The sequence below is a fragment of the Vidua chalybeata genome, unplaced genomic scaffold (genome assembly GCF_026979565.1).
Source record: "Vidua chalybeata isolate OUT-0048 unplaced genomic scaffold, bVidCha1 merged haplotype scaffold_183_ctg1, whole genome shotgun sequence".
Taxonomy (NCBI): domain Eukaryota; kingdom Metazoa; phylum Chordata; class Aves; order Passeriformes; family Viduidae; genus Vidua; species Vidua chalybeata.
This window is the reverse complement of record NW_026530359.1, coordinates 74,849-95,711: the sequence shown is the minus strand read 5'-3', so window position 1 is coordinate 95,711 and position 20,863 is coordinate 74,849. Positions and strand designations below refer to the sequence as shown.

General features: G+C 52.1%; 2 protein-coding genes across 2 annotated transcripts; one reads left to right on the top strand and one right to left on the bottom strand.

Annotated features, from left to right (window-relative positions):
- Nucleotides 1-110: 110 nt before the first annotated feature.
- On the bottom strand, nt 111-8,812 carry LOC128783312 (serine/threonine-protein kinase pim-1-like). Its single transcript, XM_053933962.1, is given in 9 exon segments — nt 111-446; nt 636-785; nt 1,041-1,220; nt 1,863-2,024; nt 2,027-2,228; nt 2,433-2,483; nt 2,627-3,010; nt 8,288-8,473; nt 8,762-8,812. Coding segments are annotated over 8 exon segments (1,323 nt in total). The 3' UTR covers nt 111-446; nt 636-678.
- A 9,564-nt stretch (nt 8,813-18,376) lies between these two features.
- LOC128783315 (olfactory receptor 14J1-like) lies at nt 18,377-19,807 on the top strand. The gene has a single exon (XM_053933967.1). The coding sequence runs from the start codon at nt 18,452-18,454 to the stop codon at nt 19,589-19,591; it is 1,140 nt and encodes a 379-aa protein (XP_053789942.1). The 5' UTR covers nt 18,377-18,451; the 3' UTR covers nt 19,592-19,807.
- The last annotated feature ends 1,056 nt before the right edge of the window (nt 19,808-20,863 follow it).

The window sequence follows — 20,863 nt, the reverse complement described above, 5'->3', positions numbered from 1 at the left end:
CCCAGCCCCAGCCCGGGCACGTGTGGGTGGGTGGAGGGCTGTTGGCAGGGCCAGGATCCGCTCTCATTTCGTACCGCACCCCAGCCATTGCCCCGAGCCCTGCCAAAGCAGCTGGGCAGCCGACTGAAGGATCAGCTGCATCCGCCCCAGCAAAGGGGGAACCTTTGGTTCCCGGCCAGGCTGTGCAATGCCCAAATCTGGGAGCATCCCCTGCGTGTGGACTCATCTGCAAATTCCCTGTGGAGCCTGGCTTTGGAGAAGGTGCCAGAATCAAAGTGACATCATCTTCAGCCTGCCGGTGACCAGGTGGAGCAAGAGGTTGTCATCCTTGATGTCGTCCTCGCTGTCTCCAGCAGCAGCAGCCCCACCTGCTACAGCTTCTCCAGGGCTCCTTCTCCTTCCCTGGGGCTGAGACCAGGCTGTCAGGGTTCTGCCCAGGGCCCCAGCTGTCAGGGAACCAAGGACAAGCAAAACCAGCTCAGATGGCGGCCACCAGTGCTGGGCAGAGCAGCTCAGCTCCAGCATAAGGGCTGCGTGTTCCCATCTGATGACCCCTGGCAGTGACACAGGCAGCACAAAAAAGTCTGGGTTCCTGTGCTTCTGATTGCCAATGCGTGTGTGGAGCTGTAACTTACCAGGGCCCTGCATCAGAGTGTGCCTGTGGCTCTTTCCCTTCTTCTAGGGCAGATGAATCTCCTGCATCCAGGGATCACACAACAGCTCTTCTAACGAAGGCCTTTCCATGTCCAGCATGGATAAACACCTCCTGATCAGATCTTGGCACTCTGGGCAGAGACACCAGAACCCGCCGGTCAGTTGGAGAAGGCTCCTGTTGGCTTTGCCCCACTATTCCCGTGCCCAGGCCATGCTGGATGTGCTCAGAGCTGGGCCTAAACTTTCCCATCAATTCCCAGTTGTGGAGGAGAGCAGGAGAGCAGGACATGTGCCCCCTCCTCAGCAGCTGCCAGAGCGGGATGCTCACGAGCTGCTGCTGTCTCCCAGCACTGGTATTGCCCCTGTGGCCAGAGATGAGGATCCACCTGGAGAGAGCCGTTGTGGCAGCGAGAGCTGATGGTCCCAGCTGATGTTCTGGCACCCCCTGAAAGGGTGCTCCCCGCAGACCATCTGGTGCAGCACGATGCCCAGGGACCAGACAGTAGCTGGCTTGCCGTAGTACCAGCCAAAATGCATCCATTCCGGGGGGCTGTATGACCGTGTTCCTATGGAATAGAGATGGGCTTCAGCAGGGGGATGCTGCTGCTCCCAGAGCCTGGCCCCAGCATCCCTAGGCATGCAGGGGCTGCCCAGTGGCACACGGGGTGACCGCTGCCCTCTCGCCAGCACCTGGGACTTGTGTACAGACTTGGGGTTGGAAAAGAAGCCACTGGTCTTGAAAGAAGGCAGCTGAAGCCCTGGTAAGGCCCAACCATGACAAGGAAAAACCCACTCAGTGCTGGGGAAAACCATGCCTTCATCCTCCCTGCCTGCATTGCCCCAAAGAACATGATGAATCCAAAGCAAACCAGGTGAGTGGAGCAGTCCAAGCCCTTTCTCACCTGCACACCAAACCAGCTGGGGCACAGGTTCTGGCCCCCCCTCTCTGCTACCCCCACCCACGGGTGTTTTTGTTGGGCTGGCTGCCCCAGCCCCAGCCCCAGCCCGGGGCAGAGTGGTGGGCAAAGGCTGCCAGCAGGGCTGGAAGCTGGCTCCCCACCCAGCCCTGCTGAAACGCAACTCGGCTGAAATCTCAGAGCCATCAAGGGCAGCAAAAGGGACAATCCCCAATGCCACACCCAGCTTGGGCTAGGAGATGTTGGGCCATGAGATACCGGCACCGCGAGCACAGCCCTGTGTGGACTCACCTGCAAAGTGAGTGTAGGCTGTGTCTTGCAGGTAGGTGCCACAGCCAAAGTCGATCAATTTAGCCTCCCCGGTGGCCAGGTCAACCAGGATGTTCCCTGGTTTGATGTCCCTGTGCAGGACCCCGCAGCTGGTGCAGTGCCGCACGGCCTCCAGCACCTGGCGAACAGCTCCCGCGCCACCTCCTCGGACAGGAACCCCCGTGCCCGAATGAAATGGTGCAGGTCCTGAGACCGCTTTGGGCGCTCCAGCACCATCACGATGTCGTTGGGGAGCTCAAGCCACTCCAGCAGCTGGACGACACCGGGGAAGCCAGTGGACACCTTGGCCAGCAGCACCACCTCCAGGGGTGCGCTGGTGCCGTCGGGCTGCGGGAGGAGCACGATGCCGTCAGTGGGGCTGAGGCCGTGCCGGGGCTCGGGAACCCCTCGCCCAGCCCGGGATGCTCTGCGCCCTGCGCTGGCCCCACGCCCGCTCTCCCTCGAGGCGTCCCGGCGGCTTCCACCCTGCCGGGCCCCGGCTCATCCCCGCCCGGCACGCCCCGGCTTCTCCCGCTGGCCCCGCTCACTCACCAGCTCGCCCCAGTGCAGGACGCGGTTCTGTGGCACCCTTTTGATGGCCACCTGCAAGCCAAGAGAAGCAGCGGGCTCAGCTCGCCGCCCGCCCTGCCCAGCCCCATCCTCCTCCTCCTCCTCCTCCTCCTCCTCCTCCTCCTGTTCCTCCTCCGCCCCCTCCTCCTGCTCCCGCTGCCGGCCCCGCCGCTCACCGGGGCGCCGTCCGAGAGCCGCGTGGCCGCGAAGACGCTGCCGAAGCCGCCGCGGCCCAGCAGCGAACCCAGCCGGTACTGCTCCTGCAGGCCCTGCTGCGCCTTCCCTGCCGGCGGGACGCGGCTGTCAGCGCTCGGCCCGGGGCCAGGAGCGGCCCCCGAGCGCCCCTCAAGCGCCCCGGGCCGGCCATCCCCAGGCGTTTGCTCCTGGCAACGGGACAGCGGCGGCTCGGGGCCGGCGGCCGCGCTGCCGAGCGGCGGAGCTCGGGCCGGGGAAGCCGCAGCAGAGGCGGCGGCAGCGGCTGCGCCGCCTGTGTCCTCCGCGGGGCCCGGGAGGAGCCGGGGCCGGGGCCGGGGCCTGTTTGCTCTTTCCAAGAACCTTTCCTGGAGAACGAGGTGCAGCTTCTGTCTCAAGATGTGCCACCAGCTGCAGCTTCTCTTGGCATTCCACACCGTGTGTGCAGCACAACTCTTGCAGCAAAGCAGGACAAATGTTTGAAGAACTTGGCAGCTTGTTCTTTCTCTTCCTTGTGGGCTGGGCAGTTGTGGCATTGGTAAGGATTTCATTGTTATTGTTCTACCCTAAGAAAACATGATGGGCTACCAGGAATTGTTAGGGAGCACAAGCCTGACTGAATGCAGAGAAAGAATCTGCAGAGCCTGCAGCCAGAAATGGAGAGCTGTGTGATCATCATTGCAACATCCCCATGCACATCTTGAAAGTGATCTAGAAGATGAAAATGGGCTGACAGAGGGAGTTTGTTTCTGTGTTTAGTTTAGATGCTTCTACATCTCATGCACTGATATAAATCAGGAGTTCAATCAGTTCATGGAAAGCACCAGAACAAGCTGGAGCTCTCAGGAGATGACTGAAAGAATCTGAAAAGAAGAAATTCAGGCGATGACTTGGTCGACTTTGTCTGTAAGAAGTGTAATTTTTCCCTTATAATTTGTAATCCATCTCCTCTTCAATTATCTTTTGGAAAAAGGCCATTTTCACCCCAGATTCCCCATGAAATGGGTAGCCTGAGCTTGTGGAAGTGCCTGAAAGATGCCCTGTTCCTCTGCAGGGTCACAGAGGCTGAAACAGGAGCAGGAGCCCTCTCTGGGGAAGCCTCCTCCGAGCTGGAATTTGTGCCGTGCTGGGAGAGGAGGAGGAGGAGGGGGAGAACGCTGGGCGCTGTGTGGCAGGAGCAGGAGGTTTGGGCCGCAGGACATTCCGTCTGCGCCGCTGCCCCGCAATGGGCGGGAACGCTGTGGGGAAGACTGGGGGACACTGGAGCGGACTATGGATGCCACTGGGGGGAACTGGAAAGGCCTGGGAATGAACTCAGGTGTACTGGGAGGGATTGGAGGGGCACTGGGGTTGTACTGGGGATGAACTGGGGATGCACTGGGCTGTACTGGGAGGGACTGGAGGGGTTGAATGGGCTGTTCCCGCCTCCACTGCCTCCCATTTGCTGAGGCTCCTGCCCATCATCACCCACAGCCAATCATCGCCAGGGATTGTGGCTTTGGGGGCGGTGCCTGGAGTCAGTGCTGTCTTTTCTTTTGCCTACAACTCCCATCATGCCTCGCAGCCCATTAGAGCCCCATTGGAGCCGGGACTACAACGCCCGTCATGCCCCGCGCTCCACAGACCCCCCCCCCCCCCCCCGGTATCCGCCCCCATCTGTGCCGTAAGTGTCCCCCAGACCCTCCAGGATCCCCGAGTGACCCTCAGCGGCCATTTGGGACCCCCCACAATTTTACTGGCAAAGTACAAAAAAGCAAGAAACTTTGGAAAAGGATTTAATACAACATCCAATCCAACATAAAACACCCTAGAATTAACTTAATTCACTCAGCCCATTTAACCTGGAAACCTTTAAACACTTTAGTTGTTGAGGTACCCAAAAAATGTTCCATAGAAAGAGCATGAGAAGGAGAGGAAAGAGAGAAAGATGCAAAGACAGAAGCTCCATAGAAAGACACGCACGTGGCTCCCAGCCCCTGGCGTTCCAGTGTGGGTGAGACACAAACCCCAGGAGAAGGCAGAGTCCATAGCAGGGGCTGACCTTGTGCTCTGTGTTTTAAGGCCCTGGGCCTTTGTGGGCCTCCCCCAGGTGGGATTTCTGATTGCTCGGGCAATCAGGGCTGGGTTAGCGCTGTCCCCTCTGTGTGACTGATTGACAGCTCAGCCCAAGGTGTCCTGGGACATCGATCTCATCCAGCCTCTGACAGCGACCACGGTGACACTGGGGAACCTCATGGAGCCATGGGTCAGTTGTGACAATGCAGGTCCAAGGACACCATGGTGACACTGGGGAACCTCATGGAACTGTGAAAAACACATTCACTCTCCTGTGAAAATTTACAAAGTTTAATAAAGGACAATAGGAGACAAGGACCATAGAGCAAAGGTTAGTTTGGCTGGGTGCATCTTGACACTCAGCCAAGAGCACACCCTTCTCTTTGGGGATTCCCCTTAAATGCCTTTTCTATTACATCAGCCTGTTGCATATTCATAGACTCTTATGCATACCCATTAACTAATTTACATTTTCCAGGAACTATTTGACATGGCCCCTCCTCGGGTCTGCCTTTTTAGAGCATGCCTGTTTCTTGGCTGTGGTTTTGGCTCCTTCTCTTTATCACTTCCAGTCCGGGTCCCGGCCCACGCTGCCTTCAGACGGTGAATGCTGATGGTTGGCAGATCTGTACAGGCGTCCTCATCCTGTGTTCACTGGATGTTATCCCATCCAAGCAGGCATTTTAACACAAGCATAGCTATTTCACTACTATACCTAAGCTTAATTAACAGCAGAAATACAAACTATATCTTTGTAACAAAGTGATTTTAACACCACACCTATAAAATCCATGGAAAAGGTCTGGACTGTTTGACTGCCTTGGCCTTTGGGGGGCCACCTGACAGGTCCAGCTGACCTTGGCATGTCGAGGGCTGCTTCTCAGTAGTCCCTGAAGCACTGGGGCCCTGTGCTTTCCTTCCTGTGCAAAGAACTGTCCCTCTTTCCAGCTGTCCATGGCCAAAACTGGGATTCCTTCTCCAAATTTCCTTATATGCAAAGATTGTTCCCAGATGAAATCTGCCAGGACAGACAGGTCTGGCTGGCTTGGCTACCCCGAGTCCACCTCTCATCTGCCTTTGAAACACTGGAATCATGTGCTTTTCTTTCCAATGGAAAAAAAAAAAGCACCTTTCACATCCAAGTCCCCATGGCCAAAGTTGGGAATCCACCTCCAGATTTCCCATATCCAAGGATAGCTCCCAGACAAAACCTCCTGGAAGATACATGTCTGGCTGGCCTTGGCTTCCTGAGGGCTGGCACACATCTGCCTTTGAAACACTGGGGCTCAGTGCTTTCCTAATGAAAAGAACTCTCCTTCCTGCCCAGGTGCCCACAGCCAAAACTGAGATTTCACCTCCAAAAATCCCTGGATGCCCTGCTCCCCTCGGGCTGAGGTGCTGAGAGCTCTGCAGCCCCTGCTGCCATCCCATCTGCCCAGGCCAGCACAAGAGCCCCGGCCTTGGGGCCCTCCAGAGCTGCTCCTGCTCCAGGCCCAGGGCCCATCCCAGAGCTGGGGCAGCCACAAAGCTGTGCCCATTTCTGTTCATTGCTGCTCTGATGGGGATGGATCCTCAGCCCCTTGGAGGTTGGTGATGAATTTTAATTGTCCTGAGTCCTCTCCTTTCTTGAGCCCTTCTGTTGAGAAATTCAGTGACAAAGGCTCATTAACATTTGTTCAAAACACCCACGCAAGACAAGCCCATGGGAATAATTCAAGTCTTCAATACTTCTGTGGTCAATTAGACAGATTTCAGAAGTGTATTCAAAGTGAATCTACTATATTGAAAAGAATGAAGAGAGAATTGTTTTGTCCTGTTTATTTTTCTTTTCCTGTTTATAGATTGATATCAGCAATCCCCAGTTGATATTGATCCCCAGCACCTCCTAATGCAGTCTGAACAGATATGAAATTCAAGACCCTCCATGGCTGACAATCAATCACACTTTGTCCCTACCCCCACCCCACCATTTCCCTCATCCAAGCCCTGGCACTCAGAGCAGCTGAGGAATGGAGTCACATCCAGGGCTGTCCCCAGGGCTCAGGACTGGGGCCAGGTCAGTGAAATCTCTTTATTGCTGCTCTGGACGAGGCCATCGAGGGCACCCTCAGGCAGTTCCCAGGTGAGCCCAAGCTGGGTGGCAGTGTGGCTGTGCTGGAGGGCAGGAAGCTCTGCAGAGGGATCTGGACAGGCTGGAGCCATGGGCCCAGGACAATTGGATGAGGTTCACCAAGGCCAAGGGCCGGGTCCTGCCCTGGGCTCACAACCACCCCAAATCCCTGGCTCTGCCCTGCCCCTGATCCCCACAGCCTGTCCTGTTTCCTCCATCCCTGCATTGCCAGGGACTTTCTGGGACAAGGCAGCTCTGCTCTGGGGATGGAGGGAGGTGCAAGTGCCACCACTGCAGTGGGAACCAGAACTCATCGGGTTTGTGTCCTTTGGGAGTCAGGAACTGGTGGCACTCAGAGTCACAGGAAGTTTCTCTTCATGGCCAACATAAAATATGTAAATGTGATCAAATTTTAAGAAACATTGAAACTCTTCCCGCAGAAATGGGAGACATCCCAGCAACATCTGACATGTCCAGCATTCACAAGGGATTTTTGTAGAAAACCAATTTTACACAAAGATGATGTTGTGATAGATATAGAAACAGTTAAGTTGTTGTATCATGATGCTCTGCGTGAAGTGGGGATAAATCAGCCTGAACCATGCCTGGTCTGTAAAGCTGTCAGTGGTGGATGGAGAAGGGGGTCAGGCTGCTTTTGGGGTTGAGGAAATGCTGAAAGCAGCCTGACTCATTTCATCTCCTCCTGTCCTGGGATGAGGAGCCCCTCAGCCTTCCCTGCTCCGGGCTGGACAAGCCCAGCTCCCTCAGCCTCTGCTCACAGCCCAAGGGCTCCAGCCCCACCTTGGAGGCCCTTCCCTAACCCTGCTGCAGCTGCAGGGGGGACCCAGCGGGACAGGGGACCCTGCTGGACACAAGCAGGGGAGACTTCTCTGGGGGGGAAATGTGAGCGGGGCTGGGGCAGAGTGACCAACCAGTGACCTCACAGAGCCCCACTGTGATGTCACAGTCTGCTCTGTGATGTCACACAACTGCACTGTGATGTCACAGCCCACTCTGTGATGTCTCTCTACCACACTCTATGATGTCAGAGTCTGCCCTGTGATGTCACAACCTGCTCTGTAATGTCACATCTTAGCCTGTGGTGTCACGGACCACCCTCTGATGTCACACAGCTGCCCTGTGATGTCAAGGACTGCTCTCTGGTATCACACAGCCACTCTGTGATGTCACACAGTCCCCTCTATTACGCCTTAGCTGATCAGTGACCTCACATAACCCACTCTGTGATGTCATAGCCCACTCTGTGATGTCACAGCCCTCTCTGTGACCTCACTCAACCTGTTCTGTGATGTCACACAGCCCCTTGCTGACATCGCAGCTGCTCTGTGCCTCTCTCACACACAGCCACGGCGGTGCCTCTATGACACAGCCCCCTCTGGGACATCACACAGCTCATCTGTGACATCACGGCCATTCCCTGAGGTCACTGCTCCCTCTCTGGGACATCCCCCGGTGTCACCTTTGGGACAGAGGGGATAGGTGGGCTCCAGGCGTATTTGGGCCCCTGTGCCTGCAGCCCCCAGCGCCCGGAGGTGCCCAGCAGCTCCCGCAGGCTGCAGGACCTCCGCGCCACCCCCGACAACCACAAGTGTCCGTCCTCATCCCGGCGGAGCTGGCACCGCTTGGAATCCCGGCCGGAGCGCGGCTGTGGAGCGACCGCCGGGCTCAGTGGGGCGGGGACCCCCGGGAGCCCCCAGACCCTTCCTGCCCCGTGGGTGCCCGCGTCAGCAGAGGTGAGGCAGAGGGGGTGGCGTGCTGTCCCCAGGCATGCCAGAGTGTCCCCATGGGTGTCAGGCTCTCCCAGTGGATGACAGGGTGCCCCTATGGATGCCAGGCTTTCCAATGGCTGCCGGGCTGTCCCCGGCGATGCTGGGCTGTCCCGTGGGTGCCACACTGTCCCCCCACCCTTGGCTCACCTGTCACGGCTGCAGACCTGTCCGGGGCTCTGCCTCTCCTCCTCGGTGATGGGCAGCAAGTCCAGCATGGCCAGGCTCAGCCCCTGAGCAGCAGGCCTCGGCCAGAGCTGACTGACAGCGCGAATCCTGGGCACTGCGTGAGCAACACCATTGGTATTATTTACCTAAAATACATGACAATGATGCTTATGCCAGCTCCGTATAACCTGGTGTAGTTATCTGCAAGAAATGTATCATTTGAAGGAACTTTCCCAGTTGACATGAATAGAGTCTTTTTTGTAGGGTATTTTAGGGGAAAACCCTCCCATTCGAGGTCTGGGCTCTGGCCAAACCCTGGTCCCTGCTGGTCAGGACGTGTGCTATCAGATCCAGGAGTTCCTGTGCTAAAAATAGAATCAAGTCACTTTGAGTTACTGATTTGGGCCTATAAAAACTGGACTCACTTTTGGGGTGAATTTGGAGAGCTCACCTATGGGTGGATGCACAGTGCAGGATTTTGCCAGTTGCTGGGAAGGATTCTCCAGATCCTCACTGTGAAACGGGGCTCCCCAGCGACTGCAGACTCTGGATGGTGGTAAAGTATTTAGGCAATTGGTGATGTATCTTTGGCAATCATGCTCCTTTCTCTCCCACAGTAATGGTTAGGTGTGTAATAAAAAGGTCTTTGTTCATTAAAACGAACATTGAAAGAAAATAAGAATTTAAACTGAATAGAGAATTTCAGACTGCGAGAAGAGAAAGAGGAAAAAAAAAAAAAGGGGGGGTGGTTTGATAAACAACAAGTATTCTGCTTAAGAATTGTGCAAATGCAGCTAGCACAGAAGACTGTGTAACTAACTATATACAAGCTAACTTTTAGGCCAAGGACAACCGGCAAAGAAGATAAGGAGCCTTCATCCCTATGACCACCAAGGGCAGAGAGAAAAAGGACCCCCTAGCAACCAATTGCACCGGCGCAGAGTACATCGAGAGAAAATACGTCAACTGAAAAAAAGGGGGGACTATAAAAACAAAAAGGTCAAAGGGGGAAGGCGCGCCGTGGCAGAGTGGAGACTCCCCGGCCGCCCAGCGCTGTTTTTTTGCTTAATACCGCTTGCTTAATAAATTCTTGTTAATTGATTTATCTATAATTAGCCTCCCCAATTGAATTTGTCCATAACAAATTTGGTGCTGTGACTCGGATAAGGGCAAACGGGCAGGAATTCCTAATCAGGGAGGCGCCCCGCTGCTTTTTCAGCGGCCCTGGTGCAGGCTTTTCCTTCTCGGGCCCTTACCGACGAACCTAAATTCGGTATTAAGCAAAAGGGATACCGGTAACCCCATAATCTTTGTGCACGAAGCCCGGGCGAAGGCGCAGGACAGCGTGAGTATAAAAGTGGGATCCGCTCGGTTGGGGTTGGGATCCCAGGACATAACGTACGAGACGTCCTTTTAGGACGAGGCAAGTGTGGACCTCTAAGTAGTGCAGTTTCCAGACCCCGAGAGGGGCTGGGCCACGAACAGGGGGCCGCGAGTGTGTGTGTGTGTGAAGGTGTCCTGGAAGATGGGACAGAGGAAAAGCAAGCCCTCTGATTCCATGGGGACGGGGACCCCGGTAAAGTTTCCCCAGATACCACCTGACAGTCTGTTAGGTTTAATAATAAAATCTTGGGATGAATACCCTTCAAGAAAAGGGAAGGATAGGGCAAAAATGATACATTATTGTATGGAAGTATGGGGAGGGAAACAAATCCGTGGTGATAATTTATTTTGGCCAGTGTTTGGAAGCTTCGAGGACTGGATTTGCCAGGCATTAAACATTTATGTAAATTCTAAAGAACCTTTTGATATGGAAGAGAGCAAGTACGCTGCTCTCTGGATAGTGGGGGAAACAAGAGCAAAACTTTTTGCCTTAAGCACCCAGGGAGAAAAAGAAAAAAAAAAAGAAAAATAAAAAGCCTGAGGAGGTTCCAACTGCACCCCCTCTACCATACATACCTCCCCCTCCTCCACCTCCACCAGCACCACCAGTAGTCTACCCCAATTTAGATCAAGGGGGGGATTTTGAAAACCAGGAAGTAGAAATCCTGGAACCGGTCCCTGAGGAAAATCGTCGTGTTACTCGTAGCCTAACAAGGGGAAAAGCGAGAGGGAAAGGCAAGCTCTATATCCATTAAGGGAAGTAGCTTTGGGAATGATCCCTAATCCTAATGCTGGTCAGCAGGGACAACCAGCCCAAATTCCGGGAATAGGTTATGTGGAGGTACCTCTTAATTCAGGAGATGTGAGGGAGTTCAAGAAAGAAATGGGACATCTATTGGAAGACCCCCTTGGAGTTGCAGAGCGGGTGGATCAGTTTCTGGGGCCCAACGTGTATACGTGGGACGAAATGCAGTCAATACTGGGGATTTTATTCACATCTGAGGAGCGAGGGATGATCAGGACAGCTGGTATGAGAATTTGGGATAGAGACCTTCAGGCAGGACCCCAAGCAGATACTAAATGGCCTTTACAGCGTCCTAATTGGGATAAGCAAGATCCCCTGCATAGGACACATATGGCAGACTTAAGAACAATTCTTATCCAGGGGATCAGAGAATCAGTCCCTAAGGGGCAGAATGTGAATAAAGCTTTTTGTGAGAGTCAAAAGAAAGATGAGGACCCCACGGAATGGTTAGGACGGCTCCGGAGATCTTTTCAGCTGTACTCCGGAGTAAATCCTGACACTCCGGAAGGACAGATGTTGTTAAAGACCCAGTTCGTGGCCAGAGCCTGGCCTGATATTAGGAGAAAATTGGAAAAGATTGAGGATTGGCATGGTAGAGGCCTGGATGAATTGTTGCGGGAAGCTCAGAAAGTGTATGTACGGAAAGAGGAGGAAGGACATAGGAAACAAGCAAGAGTGATGATGGCTGTGGTACGTGAAGGGCAGAGGGGCACGCTTAGTCAGTTCCAGGGAAGTAAGCCAAAGGGTCAGAAGGTAGAAGAAGGGAGAAGAGAAAAGGAGAGTGGACAAGGAAGCTGCTTTTATTGTGGTAAGAGAGGGCATTTTCGCGGGAATGCAGAGAAAGGTTGGCAGATGAAAAGCAATTCAAGGAAGATTGAGGGGGTCAGGGGCTCTATTTGCTGGGGACCCAGGAAAAAAACAGAGCCCCTGGTAAAACTAAAAATTGGTCCCCAGCAGCAAGAATATGAGTTTCTTGTGGACTCAGGAGCTGAGAGATCAACGGTTCAAACCCTTCCCTCAGGGTGTAAATTATCAAGAGAAACAATACAGGTAGTTGGGGCAAAAGGGGAAGCCTTTAAAGTGCCTGTAATCAAAGACGTGATTTTTGAAACCAGCTCCAAAATAGGTATAGGGTCACTGCTATTCGTTCCAGAGGCTGACTATAACTTACTGGGACGAGATTTGATGATTAAATTAGGAATTAGAATCGACATAAATGACAAGAAGCTAAATATTAAATTATGTCCTCTTTGGGTAGAGGACGAACAGAAAATTAACCCTGAAGTGTGGTATACCCCAGAAAAAGCAGGCCGATTGGACATAAAACCTTTTGAGATAATATTAAGAAATCCTGAAGTCCCAGTTAGAGTTAAGCAGTACCCAATTCCAAATGAAAGAAGGAAAGGGGTCAAACCTGAAATTGAAAGATTAAAAGCACAAGGGTTATTAGAACCCTGCATGTCTCCTTTTAATACTCCTATCCTTCCTGTTAAAAAACCCGATGGGAAATACCGTTTGGTACATGACTTACGAGAAATTAACAAAAGGACTGTAGAAAGATTCCCTGTAGTAACTAACCCTCATACTTTATTAAGTCAATTAGGCCCCGAAAATCAGTGGTATAGTGTTATAGATTTAAAGGATGCATTTTGGGCATGTCCCCTTAAAGAAAGTTGTAGGGACTGTTTTGCCTTTGAATGGGAAGACCCAGACACCCACAGGAAACAACAACTCCGTTGGACGGTACTCCCACAAGGGTTTACAGAGTCCCCTAATTTATTTGGCCAGGCACTGGAGCAGCTGCTTACAGATTTTCAGTTGAGAGAAGGGGCTGTCCTGATTCAGTATGTAGATGACTTGTTAGTAGCTGGGAAAGAAGAGGAAATTGTCAGGGAAGAGAGTATAAGATTACTCAATTTTCTAAGCTTGAAAGGACTCAAAGTGTCAAAATCCAAATTACAATTTGTGGAAAAAGAGGTGAAATATCTCGGACATAGACTGAGTCAAGGAACGAAGAAACTAGACCCAGAAAGGGTTAAGGGAATCTTAGCTATGCCAGGGCCAAGGACAAAGCGGGAGGTTAGACAGCTGTTAGGATTGTTTGGGTACTGTAGACAATGGATAGAGGGATTTAGCAGGAAAGTAAAATTCCTATATGAGAAACTAACAAAAGAAGGCTTGCTTAAGTGGACTCGGGAAGGTGAGGAAAAACTACAGGACCTCAAGGCAGAATTAGTAAATGCACCGGTTCTCAGTCTTCCTGATTTAAAAAGGCCCTTTTATAATATAAAACCAGGTGATAAGGTGTTAATAAAAACCTGGAAAGAAACCTCACTAATCCCAAACTGGGAAGGCCCCTATGTTGTTTTACTTACTACAGAAACTGCAGTCAGAACCGCCGAGAAGGGATGGACACATGCGAGCCGAATAAAGGGACCGATTACTGCTGCTGCTGCCGAAGACCCCTGGAGAATAACCAGCCAACCCGGAGATCTTAAGGTCACATTTAAACGGACTTAATGGACTCAGTAAAAATTGTACAAACCAGCTGGTATAGTGAGATATTGGATTATGGATATCCTATAACTGATGATTTTAGAGTCTATTGTACAAATAAGGATTGTGATTGTTACCCTTTTGTATGCTATATTTGTAAAATCTGCCAGGAACGGTGGTGGGTCCATAGTTATAGAGGTACCCCTCCTAGGGGTATTTGTAAAGGGTGTTATCAATTAGAAAGAGAACTGACAAAGTCAGTCCTAAAGATTGGAGAAGAGAACGGGACCCTACCAAGGGAATCCCAAGAGTGGTGGGAGGTGTTTACTAAGGGGGCTAGGCCTGAAAATTGTTGTTACCACTCTAATGAACCAATTCCCCTAATTGTTCAAATTATAAAAGGGAATTGCCGGAAGACTTTACCTGGAATTCAGTGTAATTCACCGCAAGTGAAGGATAAGAATTGGGAATCATTCAAAAAGAGGCAGCAAAAACAGAGTAAGGGTCCTCCTGAAGAATATCCTTGCTGCCGAGAAGATGGTACACCTCGCGGCTCGAAGCAACCGGGTCGGCGAGCGAGGCAGAGGGATAAGAAGCAGTGGAGGAAAAAGCCCTCAAACTGGGACAATTCAAAGGTATTTCAAGAACTGCCTCAAGGGTACTGATCTCCCAAGGGTAAAGGTGAGCCCGGCAATAACATGTCAAACCAAACAGTGGGAAGGGGGAAATAATGATAATCAAGTTCTGGGGCGGTTTGGACTCCACCCTTGCTGGCAAATTCTGTACATATTAGTTATATGTTGTACCTGGCCTGTACAAGGGGACTATGCACACCAGCCATTTAATTGGACTCTGACCAAAATAGACCAAGGGAAAGTTGTTAAGCAAAATGCCACCACTGTAGCTCCTACTTTTTTAGTTACTAATGAGGACTTGGTGAACTCTGTGTGGGGATGGAGTAAACCTGACTTCCACGCTATCTATTGGTGTCCTAGCTCCAATCCTGGGAGGGGATATTGTAATTACCCTGGTGAATATCTGTGTGGATATTGGGGCTGTGAAACCATAGCAACTGCCTGGGCTGTCACCCATCCAGATAAATTTTTACAGGTCTCATGGTATCCTAAAGGATGCAAAGTTCCATGGTATGGCACTCAAGGAGAAATTCTGTATATGGGGAATTGTAGGTCCTTGAAAATACAGGTGCTCAACCCCCTGGACCCAGGATGGCTGGTAGGAAAAACTTGGGGAGTAAAGTGTTGGGAACCGGGTAAGGATCGTGGAGGGTACATTCAAATAAAAAAGGAAATCCTACCACATGATCCTCTACCCATAGGCCCTAACTCTGTAATTGCTGAGGAGAAGTTAACCGAGACAGCTATAGGGACCAGTGACACCACAATGCCCGGAAACGAGACCCTCATACTCCCGACCCCGGATCCCCAGCAAAGTACCCTTTGGAACTTATGCAGGCAGCGTACCAAGTCCTCAATGTAACACGACCTAACATTACTGAACAATGCTGGCTGTGCTTTGATATTAAACCTCCTTTCTATGAGGCAGTAGGGCTCAATGAGAAACCCAAGCGAGTTAATGGGAGCAATCCGCCACAATGTAACTGGAAAGACCCCCAAACCCAAGGGATAACGTTAGCAGCAGTAACTGGAAAGGGACGATGCATAGGGAGAGTCCCGTGGCAAAAGAAACATTTGTGTAAAACAGTCAGTAAAGCACAGCATAAGGGTAACCCGGCAAAATGGTTGATTCCAGCCAAAAATACTAAATGGATATGCTCCAGAGGGGGGCTTACACCCTGTATTGCTCTTGACCTATTCAACGAAGTCTCTGAGTTTTGCATACAAGTGGTAATAGTCCCTAAAATCATTTATCATCCTGAGGAATATGTGTTTAATGCTCAAGTCACTTCTGAACATCACTTATCAAAAAGGGAACCCTTCACCGCCTTGACAGTGGCTACCCTAATGATTGTAGGTGGAACAGGTGTTGGCACCGGGGTGGCATCATTAGTAAAACAGAATCAAGAATTTAATTCCTTGAGGATTGCTGTAGATAAAGACTTAGCCCGCATTGAACAGTCGATCTCAGCCCTTGAAAAGTCTGTAAGATCCCTGTCAGAGGTAGTATTAGAAAATCGTAGAGGATTGGACTTAATATTCTTGCAACAGGGAGGATTATGTGCTGCCCTTAGGGAGGAATGCTGTGTGTATGCAGACCACACGGGAATTGTGAGAGATACAATGACTAAACTAAGGGAAGGCCTCGAACGGAGAAAGAGGGAGAGAGAGTCACAGCGAAGCTGGTATGAGACTTGGTTCAACAGCTCCCCTTGGCTTACCACGCTACTATCAACCCTTGCAGGTCCTGTGATATTGTTGTTACTAGGTTTAACTTTCGGACCTTGCATTTTTAATAAAATCATAGACATTGTAAAAGGAAGACTAGAAGCAGCTCATCTAATGCTTATTAGGGAGAGGTACGAAGCATTGCCCAGGGACTCAGAAGTAGATGAAACCCTGGTCTTAAGCCACCAAGAGTTAAAGTGTTTTAATGAACAAATTGGTAAAGAGAAAGAGGAGGGATTGTAATAAAAAGGTCTTTGTTCATTAAAACGAACATTGAAAGAAAATAAGAATTTAAACTGAATAGAGAATTTCAGACTGCGAGAAGAGAAAGAGGAAAAAAAAAAGGGGGGGGTGGTTTGATAAACAACAAGTATTCTGCTTAAGAATTGTGCAAATGCAGCTAGCACAGAAGACTGTGTAACTAACTATATACAAGCTAACTTTTAGGCCAAGGACAACCGGCAAAGAAGATAAGGAGCCTTCATCCCTATGACCACCAAGGGCAGAGAGAAAAAGGACCCCCTAGCAACCAATTGCACCGGCGCAGAGTACATCGAGAGAAAATACGTCAACTGAAAAAAAGGGGGGACTATAAAAACAAAGAGGTCAAAGGGGGAAGGTGCGCCGTGGCAGAGTGGAGACTCCCCGGCCGCCCAGCGCTGTTTTTTTGCTTAATACCGCTTGCTTAATAAATTCTTGTTAATTGATTTATCTATAATTAACCTCCCCAATTGAATTTGTCCATAACAGGTGCTTGCTGACATTGGCTTGTTGCTAAAGCCAACTGATATATTTATTGAATATGTCATTTTACTTTTGTGTTGTCTTTATGTTCATAGTAAAATAAGACCATTCTTTCCATTGGTGTCTGTGTTCTTTAAATCTCCCCTCTTGATTGGCAGAACACTTTCTAATAGCCAGATTGTGTTAGAAGTTTTCTATCTGGCTGATTCAGTATCAGTTGGGCAGCCGGGGGATGAGGACAGCCGGCAGGGACAGAGGCGCAGGGCAGGGACACCGTAGGACAGCCTGGGCTGCAGAGGGCACAGGCATGTGCAGCAGCTGCAAGGCCCTGACAGAGCCAACCTGTGCAGCACTTTGGCCGTGGCTGCTGGCCCTGGCTCCAGGAGGGGACAAGTGACCCTTGCAGGCCTGGGGCCTCATTGCCTCCTTGTCCCTGCTCAGCAGCCTGGCAGGGGCCGCCCCATGGTCCTGCCCTTGGCATTGCACATCCCCACATGCCAGTGCCCATCCCGGGAAGAGCCCTGAGCAAGGAGGGAGGGACAGGATCTGCCTTGCCAGGGGCTGGGGCTCAGCCTTGGCCCTTTGCATTCCTGAAACACATCCAGGTGTGCTCAGCACCAGAGACACCTTTGCCCTGTTTCTCCCCACCTGTCATCACTACCTCCAGTGTTCTGCTCTAACTGGAACCTGGGGACACTTTCTCAGTCACGTCCCTCAGTGGGACCCATTAAAACTTCAAGAAACTTTGGTGTTTAAATTTAACTTTGAGTTCTTGAGAAGTTTTTTGAAGACACTCTCAGGGACTGAGTCTGATGTAAACAACACCAAAGCCCCAGAGGGTCATTAAAGTCCTGGTGCTGTGTCTGTGCTGCTGAGCTGGGATGGGCTCCTGGCACAGAGGCAGCTCCTGGCAACCAAGAAAAGCTTCAAAAAGACATTTCTCCTGAGGAGCAGCTCCTCTCCCAGCCCAGCAGTGCTGGGGCACAGCCCAGAGGCACAGAGAGCTTCAATCAGTCAGGGCTGGGAAGGTGCTGAGAAATGCCTGGGGCAGAATCACTGCCAGCCCTTGGCACAGGAACCTCTGGCTGCAGGACAAGGCAGCTGCAGCTCCTGCAGTGATCTCCTCAAGCTGGAACATCCCAATGCCCACAGACCCTGTGAGTACATTCTCTGATTCTCTCTTGTGCAGAGCAGCCAGGGGTGCCCAGGGCTGTCCTGCAGAGCAGGGTCCTGCAGCCCAGGGCACTGTGCTGGGCCAGGGACTCTGCTGCCTGCCAGGGGCAGCTCTCAGCCAGCCCTGGGAGCTGCTCCCAGCACTGGGGGACAAGATCTGGGTGGCAGGAGACAGCTGGTAGGATTTGGAAGTGTTCTTGTTGTGTGGTGAGGATGCTGCATTGTTCAGGACTGCTCCCAGAATGACATTTACCTCCAGGGTGTTTCCTAGTAGATGAAGTGATGAGCACAGCAAGGCAGGGGCTGCATAAAAAAGAAAAATCCTGCTTTTTAAATCTACATCTCTGGGTGGCATGAATGGGAAATTGCACTTAGATATTCATCTCTTTGTTCATGTTGTGAAAAAAAAAAAAAAATTCTCTCTGATCTGAATAAACTGGGCAGTGACAGAAATCAGCACAGGGTCCTTTTGCCAGCCTCCTCAGGGCTGCTCTGATGTTGCCATGAGAGCATGCAGGGCCAGAGCTGCTCCTGGGCAGTGCCGGAGCTGGGAGGGGTCTGCAGGGCAGAGCTGAGCCCCCAGGGCTGGGCTGGGCTCTGGCAGAACTGGCAGGGCCCAGCCCTGGGAACAGGGCCCCAAGCTGTGCTGGGATATTTCAAATATTCCACAAACTGAACTATTCCATATTACTTTTTCTGCAGATATCCATGCCAAGACACAGCAAATGTCCAACAGCAGCTCCATCAGCCACTTCCTCCTGCTGGCACTGGCAGAGACGCGGCAGCTGCAGCTCCTGCACTTCTGCCTCTTGCTGGGCATCTCCCTGGCTGCCCTCCTGGGCAACGGCCTCATCATCAGCGCCGGAGCCTGCGGCCACCACCTGCACACGCCCATGTTCTTCTTCCTGCTCAACCTGGCCCTCAGCCACCTGGGCTCCATCTGCACCACTGTCCCCAAAGCCATGCACAATTCCCTCTGGGACACCAGCACCATCTCCTACTCAGCATGTGCTGCACAGGTATTTTTCTTTGCCTTTTTCATTGCATCAGAATTTGCATTTCTCACCATCATGTGCTACGACCGCTACGTGTCCATCTGCAAACCCCTGCACTACGGGACCCTCCTGGGCAGCAGAGCTTGTGCCCACATGGCAGCAGCTGCCTGGGCCAGTGGCTTTCTCAATGCTCTGCTGCACACAGCCAATACATTTTCCCTGCCTCTGTGCCATGGCAATGCCCTGGGCCAGTTCTTCTGTGAAATCCCACACATCCTCAAGCTCTCCTGCTCACACTCTAGCTTAAGGGAATTTGGGCTTCTTGTAGTCACTTTCTTTTTTGGCTTTGGCTGTTTGGCGTTCATGGTTTTCTCCTATGTGCAGATCTTCAGGGCTGTGCTGAGGATCCCCTCTGAGCAGGGGTGGCACAAAGCCTTTTCCACCTGTCTCCCTCACCTGGCCGTCGTCTCCCTGTTTATCAGCACTGACACATTTGCCTACCTGAAGCCCCCCTCCATCTCCTCCCCATCCCTGGATCTGGCGGTGTCAGTTCTGTACTCGGTGGTGCCTCCCGCCCTGAACCCCCTCATCTACAGCCTGAGGAACCAGGAGCTCAAGAAATCTCTCAGGAAAGCTGTGACTGGATGCTTTTCAGACTTTTCACTGTCCCATAACAGCCCTCACAGTGCTTTGCATTGGGAGCCAGAAAGGAGCCGGAAACACACCCCTGGTTTGGCTCCTGCTGTGTCTCAGCATTCTCCCTCCATCAAGGGGCTGCGAGTGGGTCAGATCCTGGCAAGGGACACCAGGCCAGCGACCCAAATTAACCAAACGGATATTCCAGGCTGTATGGCATTAGTTCTGGTGTAAAAGCTAAGGAAGGAGGAGGAATAGGGGGCATTTCCTATCTACAGTGTTTGCCTTCCTGATCAACCACTCTGCCTGCTGAAGTCCTGCTTCCTGGGAAGTGGCTGAACATCACTTGCTGACGGGAAGGAGAGAATAAAATTATTGGGTTTTTTCTCATTGCTGGTGCATGTAAAAACTTCCTCTTTTGCTACAGAAAACTGCCTTACCTCAATCTATGATTTCTTTCCCATATTATTTTCTCTCCCCTGCCCAGCCAAAGAGGGGAGTGCTAGCACGGCTTGGTAGGCACGTGGACTCCAGTGGAGGTAACCCACCAGAAGAAGCCACAGAATGCCTGCTTTCCTCTGACAGCAACTCTCACTGTATGTCATGAGAAGCCAAATCTGCCCTTATGTATATTTTAATGTTTTTTCTGCTTTTGATTCTGTTATATTAAAAGAAATGCTATTATTTACCCTCTTAATCTTAATTATCCCTGCTTCTTGTGTGACCCAGAAACATTGCGTAGGCAGGAAGTCTCACATTGTATTTAGGTGAAATAAATGAATATTCCACAACTTTTAAAAATTTTTGTACTATTGCCATCAGAGCAGCAATGAACAGAAATGGGCACAGCTTTGTGGCTGCCCCAGCTCTGGGATGGGCCCTGGGCCTGGAGCAGGAGCAGCTCTGGAGGGCCCCAAGGCCGGGGCTCTTGTGCTGGCCTGGGCAGATGGGATGGCAGCAGGGGCTGCAGAGCTCTCAGCACCTCAGCCAGAGGGGAGCAGGGCAGCCAGGGAGCCTCCTTTCCCTTGGCCAAGCCCCTTCCCCCATGGTGGGGCTGAGTCCTGGCTGAGCTGCAGCTGCTGCTGTGCCCTTGCCAGGGGCTGAGGCCGTGGGGCCAGTGGCCAGAGCAGCCTGGCCTGAGCAGAGCTGTGGGACCAGAGCCGGCTGGGCTGTGCTGGGGAGAGGCCCTTGGTGCTGCACAGAGCTCAGGGCAGCTGGCAGAGCTTGCAGGGAGCTGGGCTGGGCTCCGAGAGCCTGGCCCAGAAACCATCAGTGTCCATCTCAGCCTGGCTGAGCGTGCAGGGGCAGGACTCAGCCCAGGCCTTGTGGGGCAGGGCCAGCGCCTGTGCAAGGCATTGAAAACAGGCAAGTGCCCGAGAGAGGAGGCTGCTCTGTGCCCTTGGGGGCATGGACACAGCAGGGAGGGGGCCCAGGACATTTGTCAGCGCCAGCCTCTGTCCCCAGCCCTTGGCAGCCCTGGCTGCTGAGCCCAGCTTTGGCCTGGGC

Bases quoted from the DNA above. Each gene is read 5' to 3' on its own strand.
- LOC128783315 (XM_053933967.1), top strand. From the start codon at position 18,452: ATGTCCAACAGCAGCTCCATCAGCCACTTCCTCCTGCTGGCACTGGCA.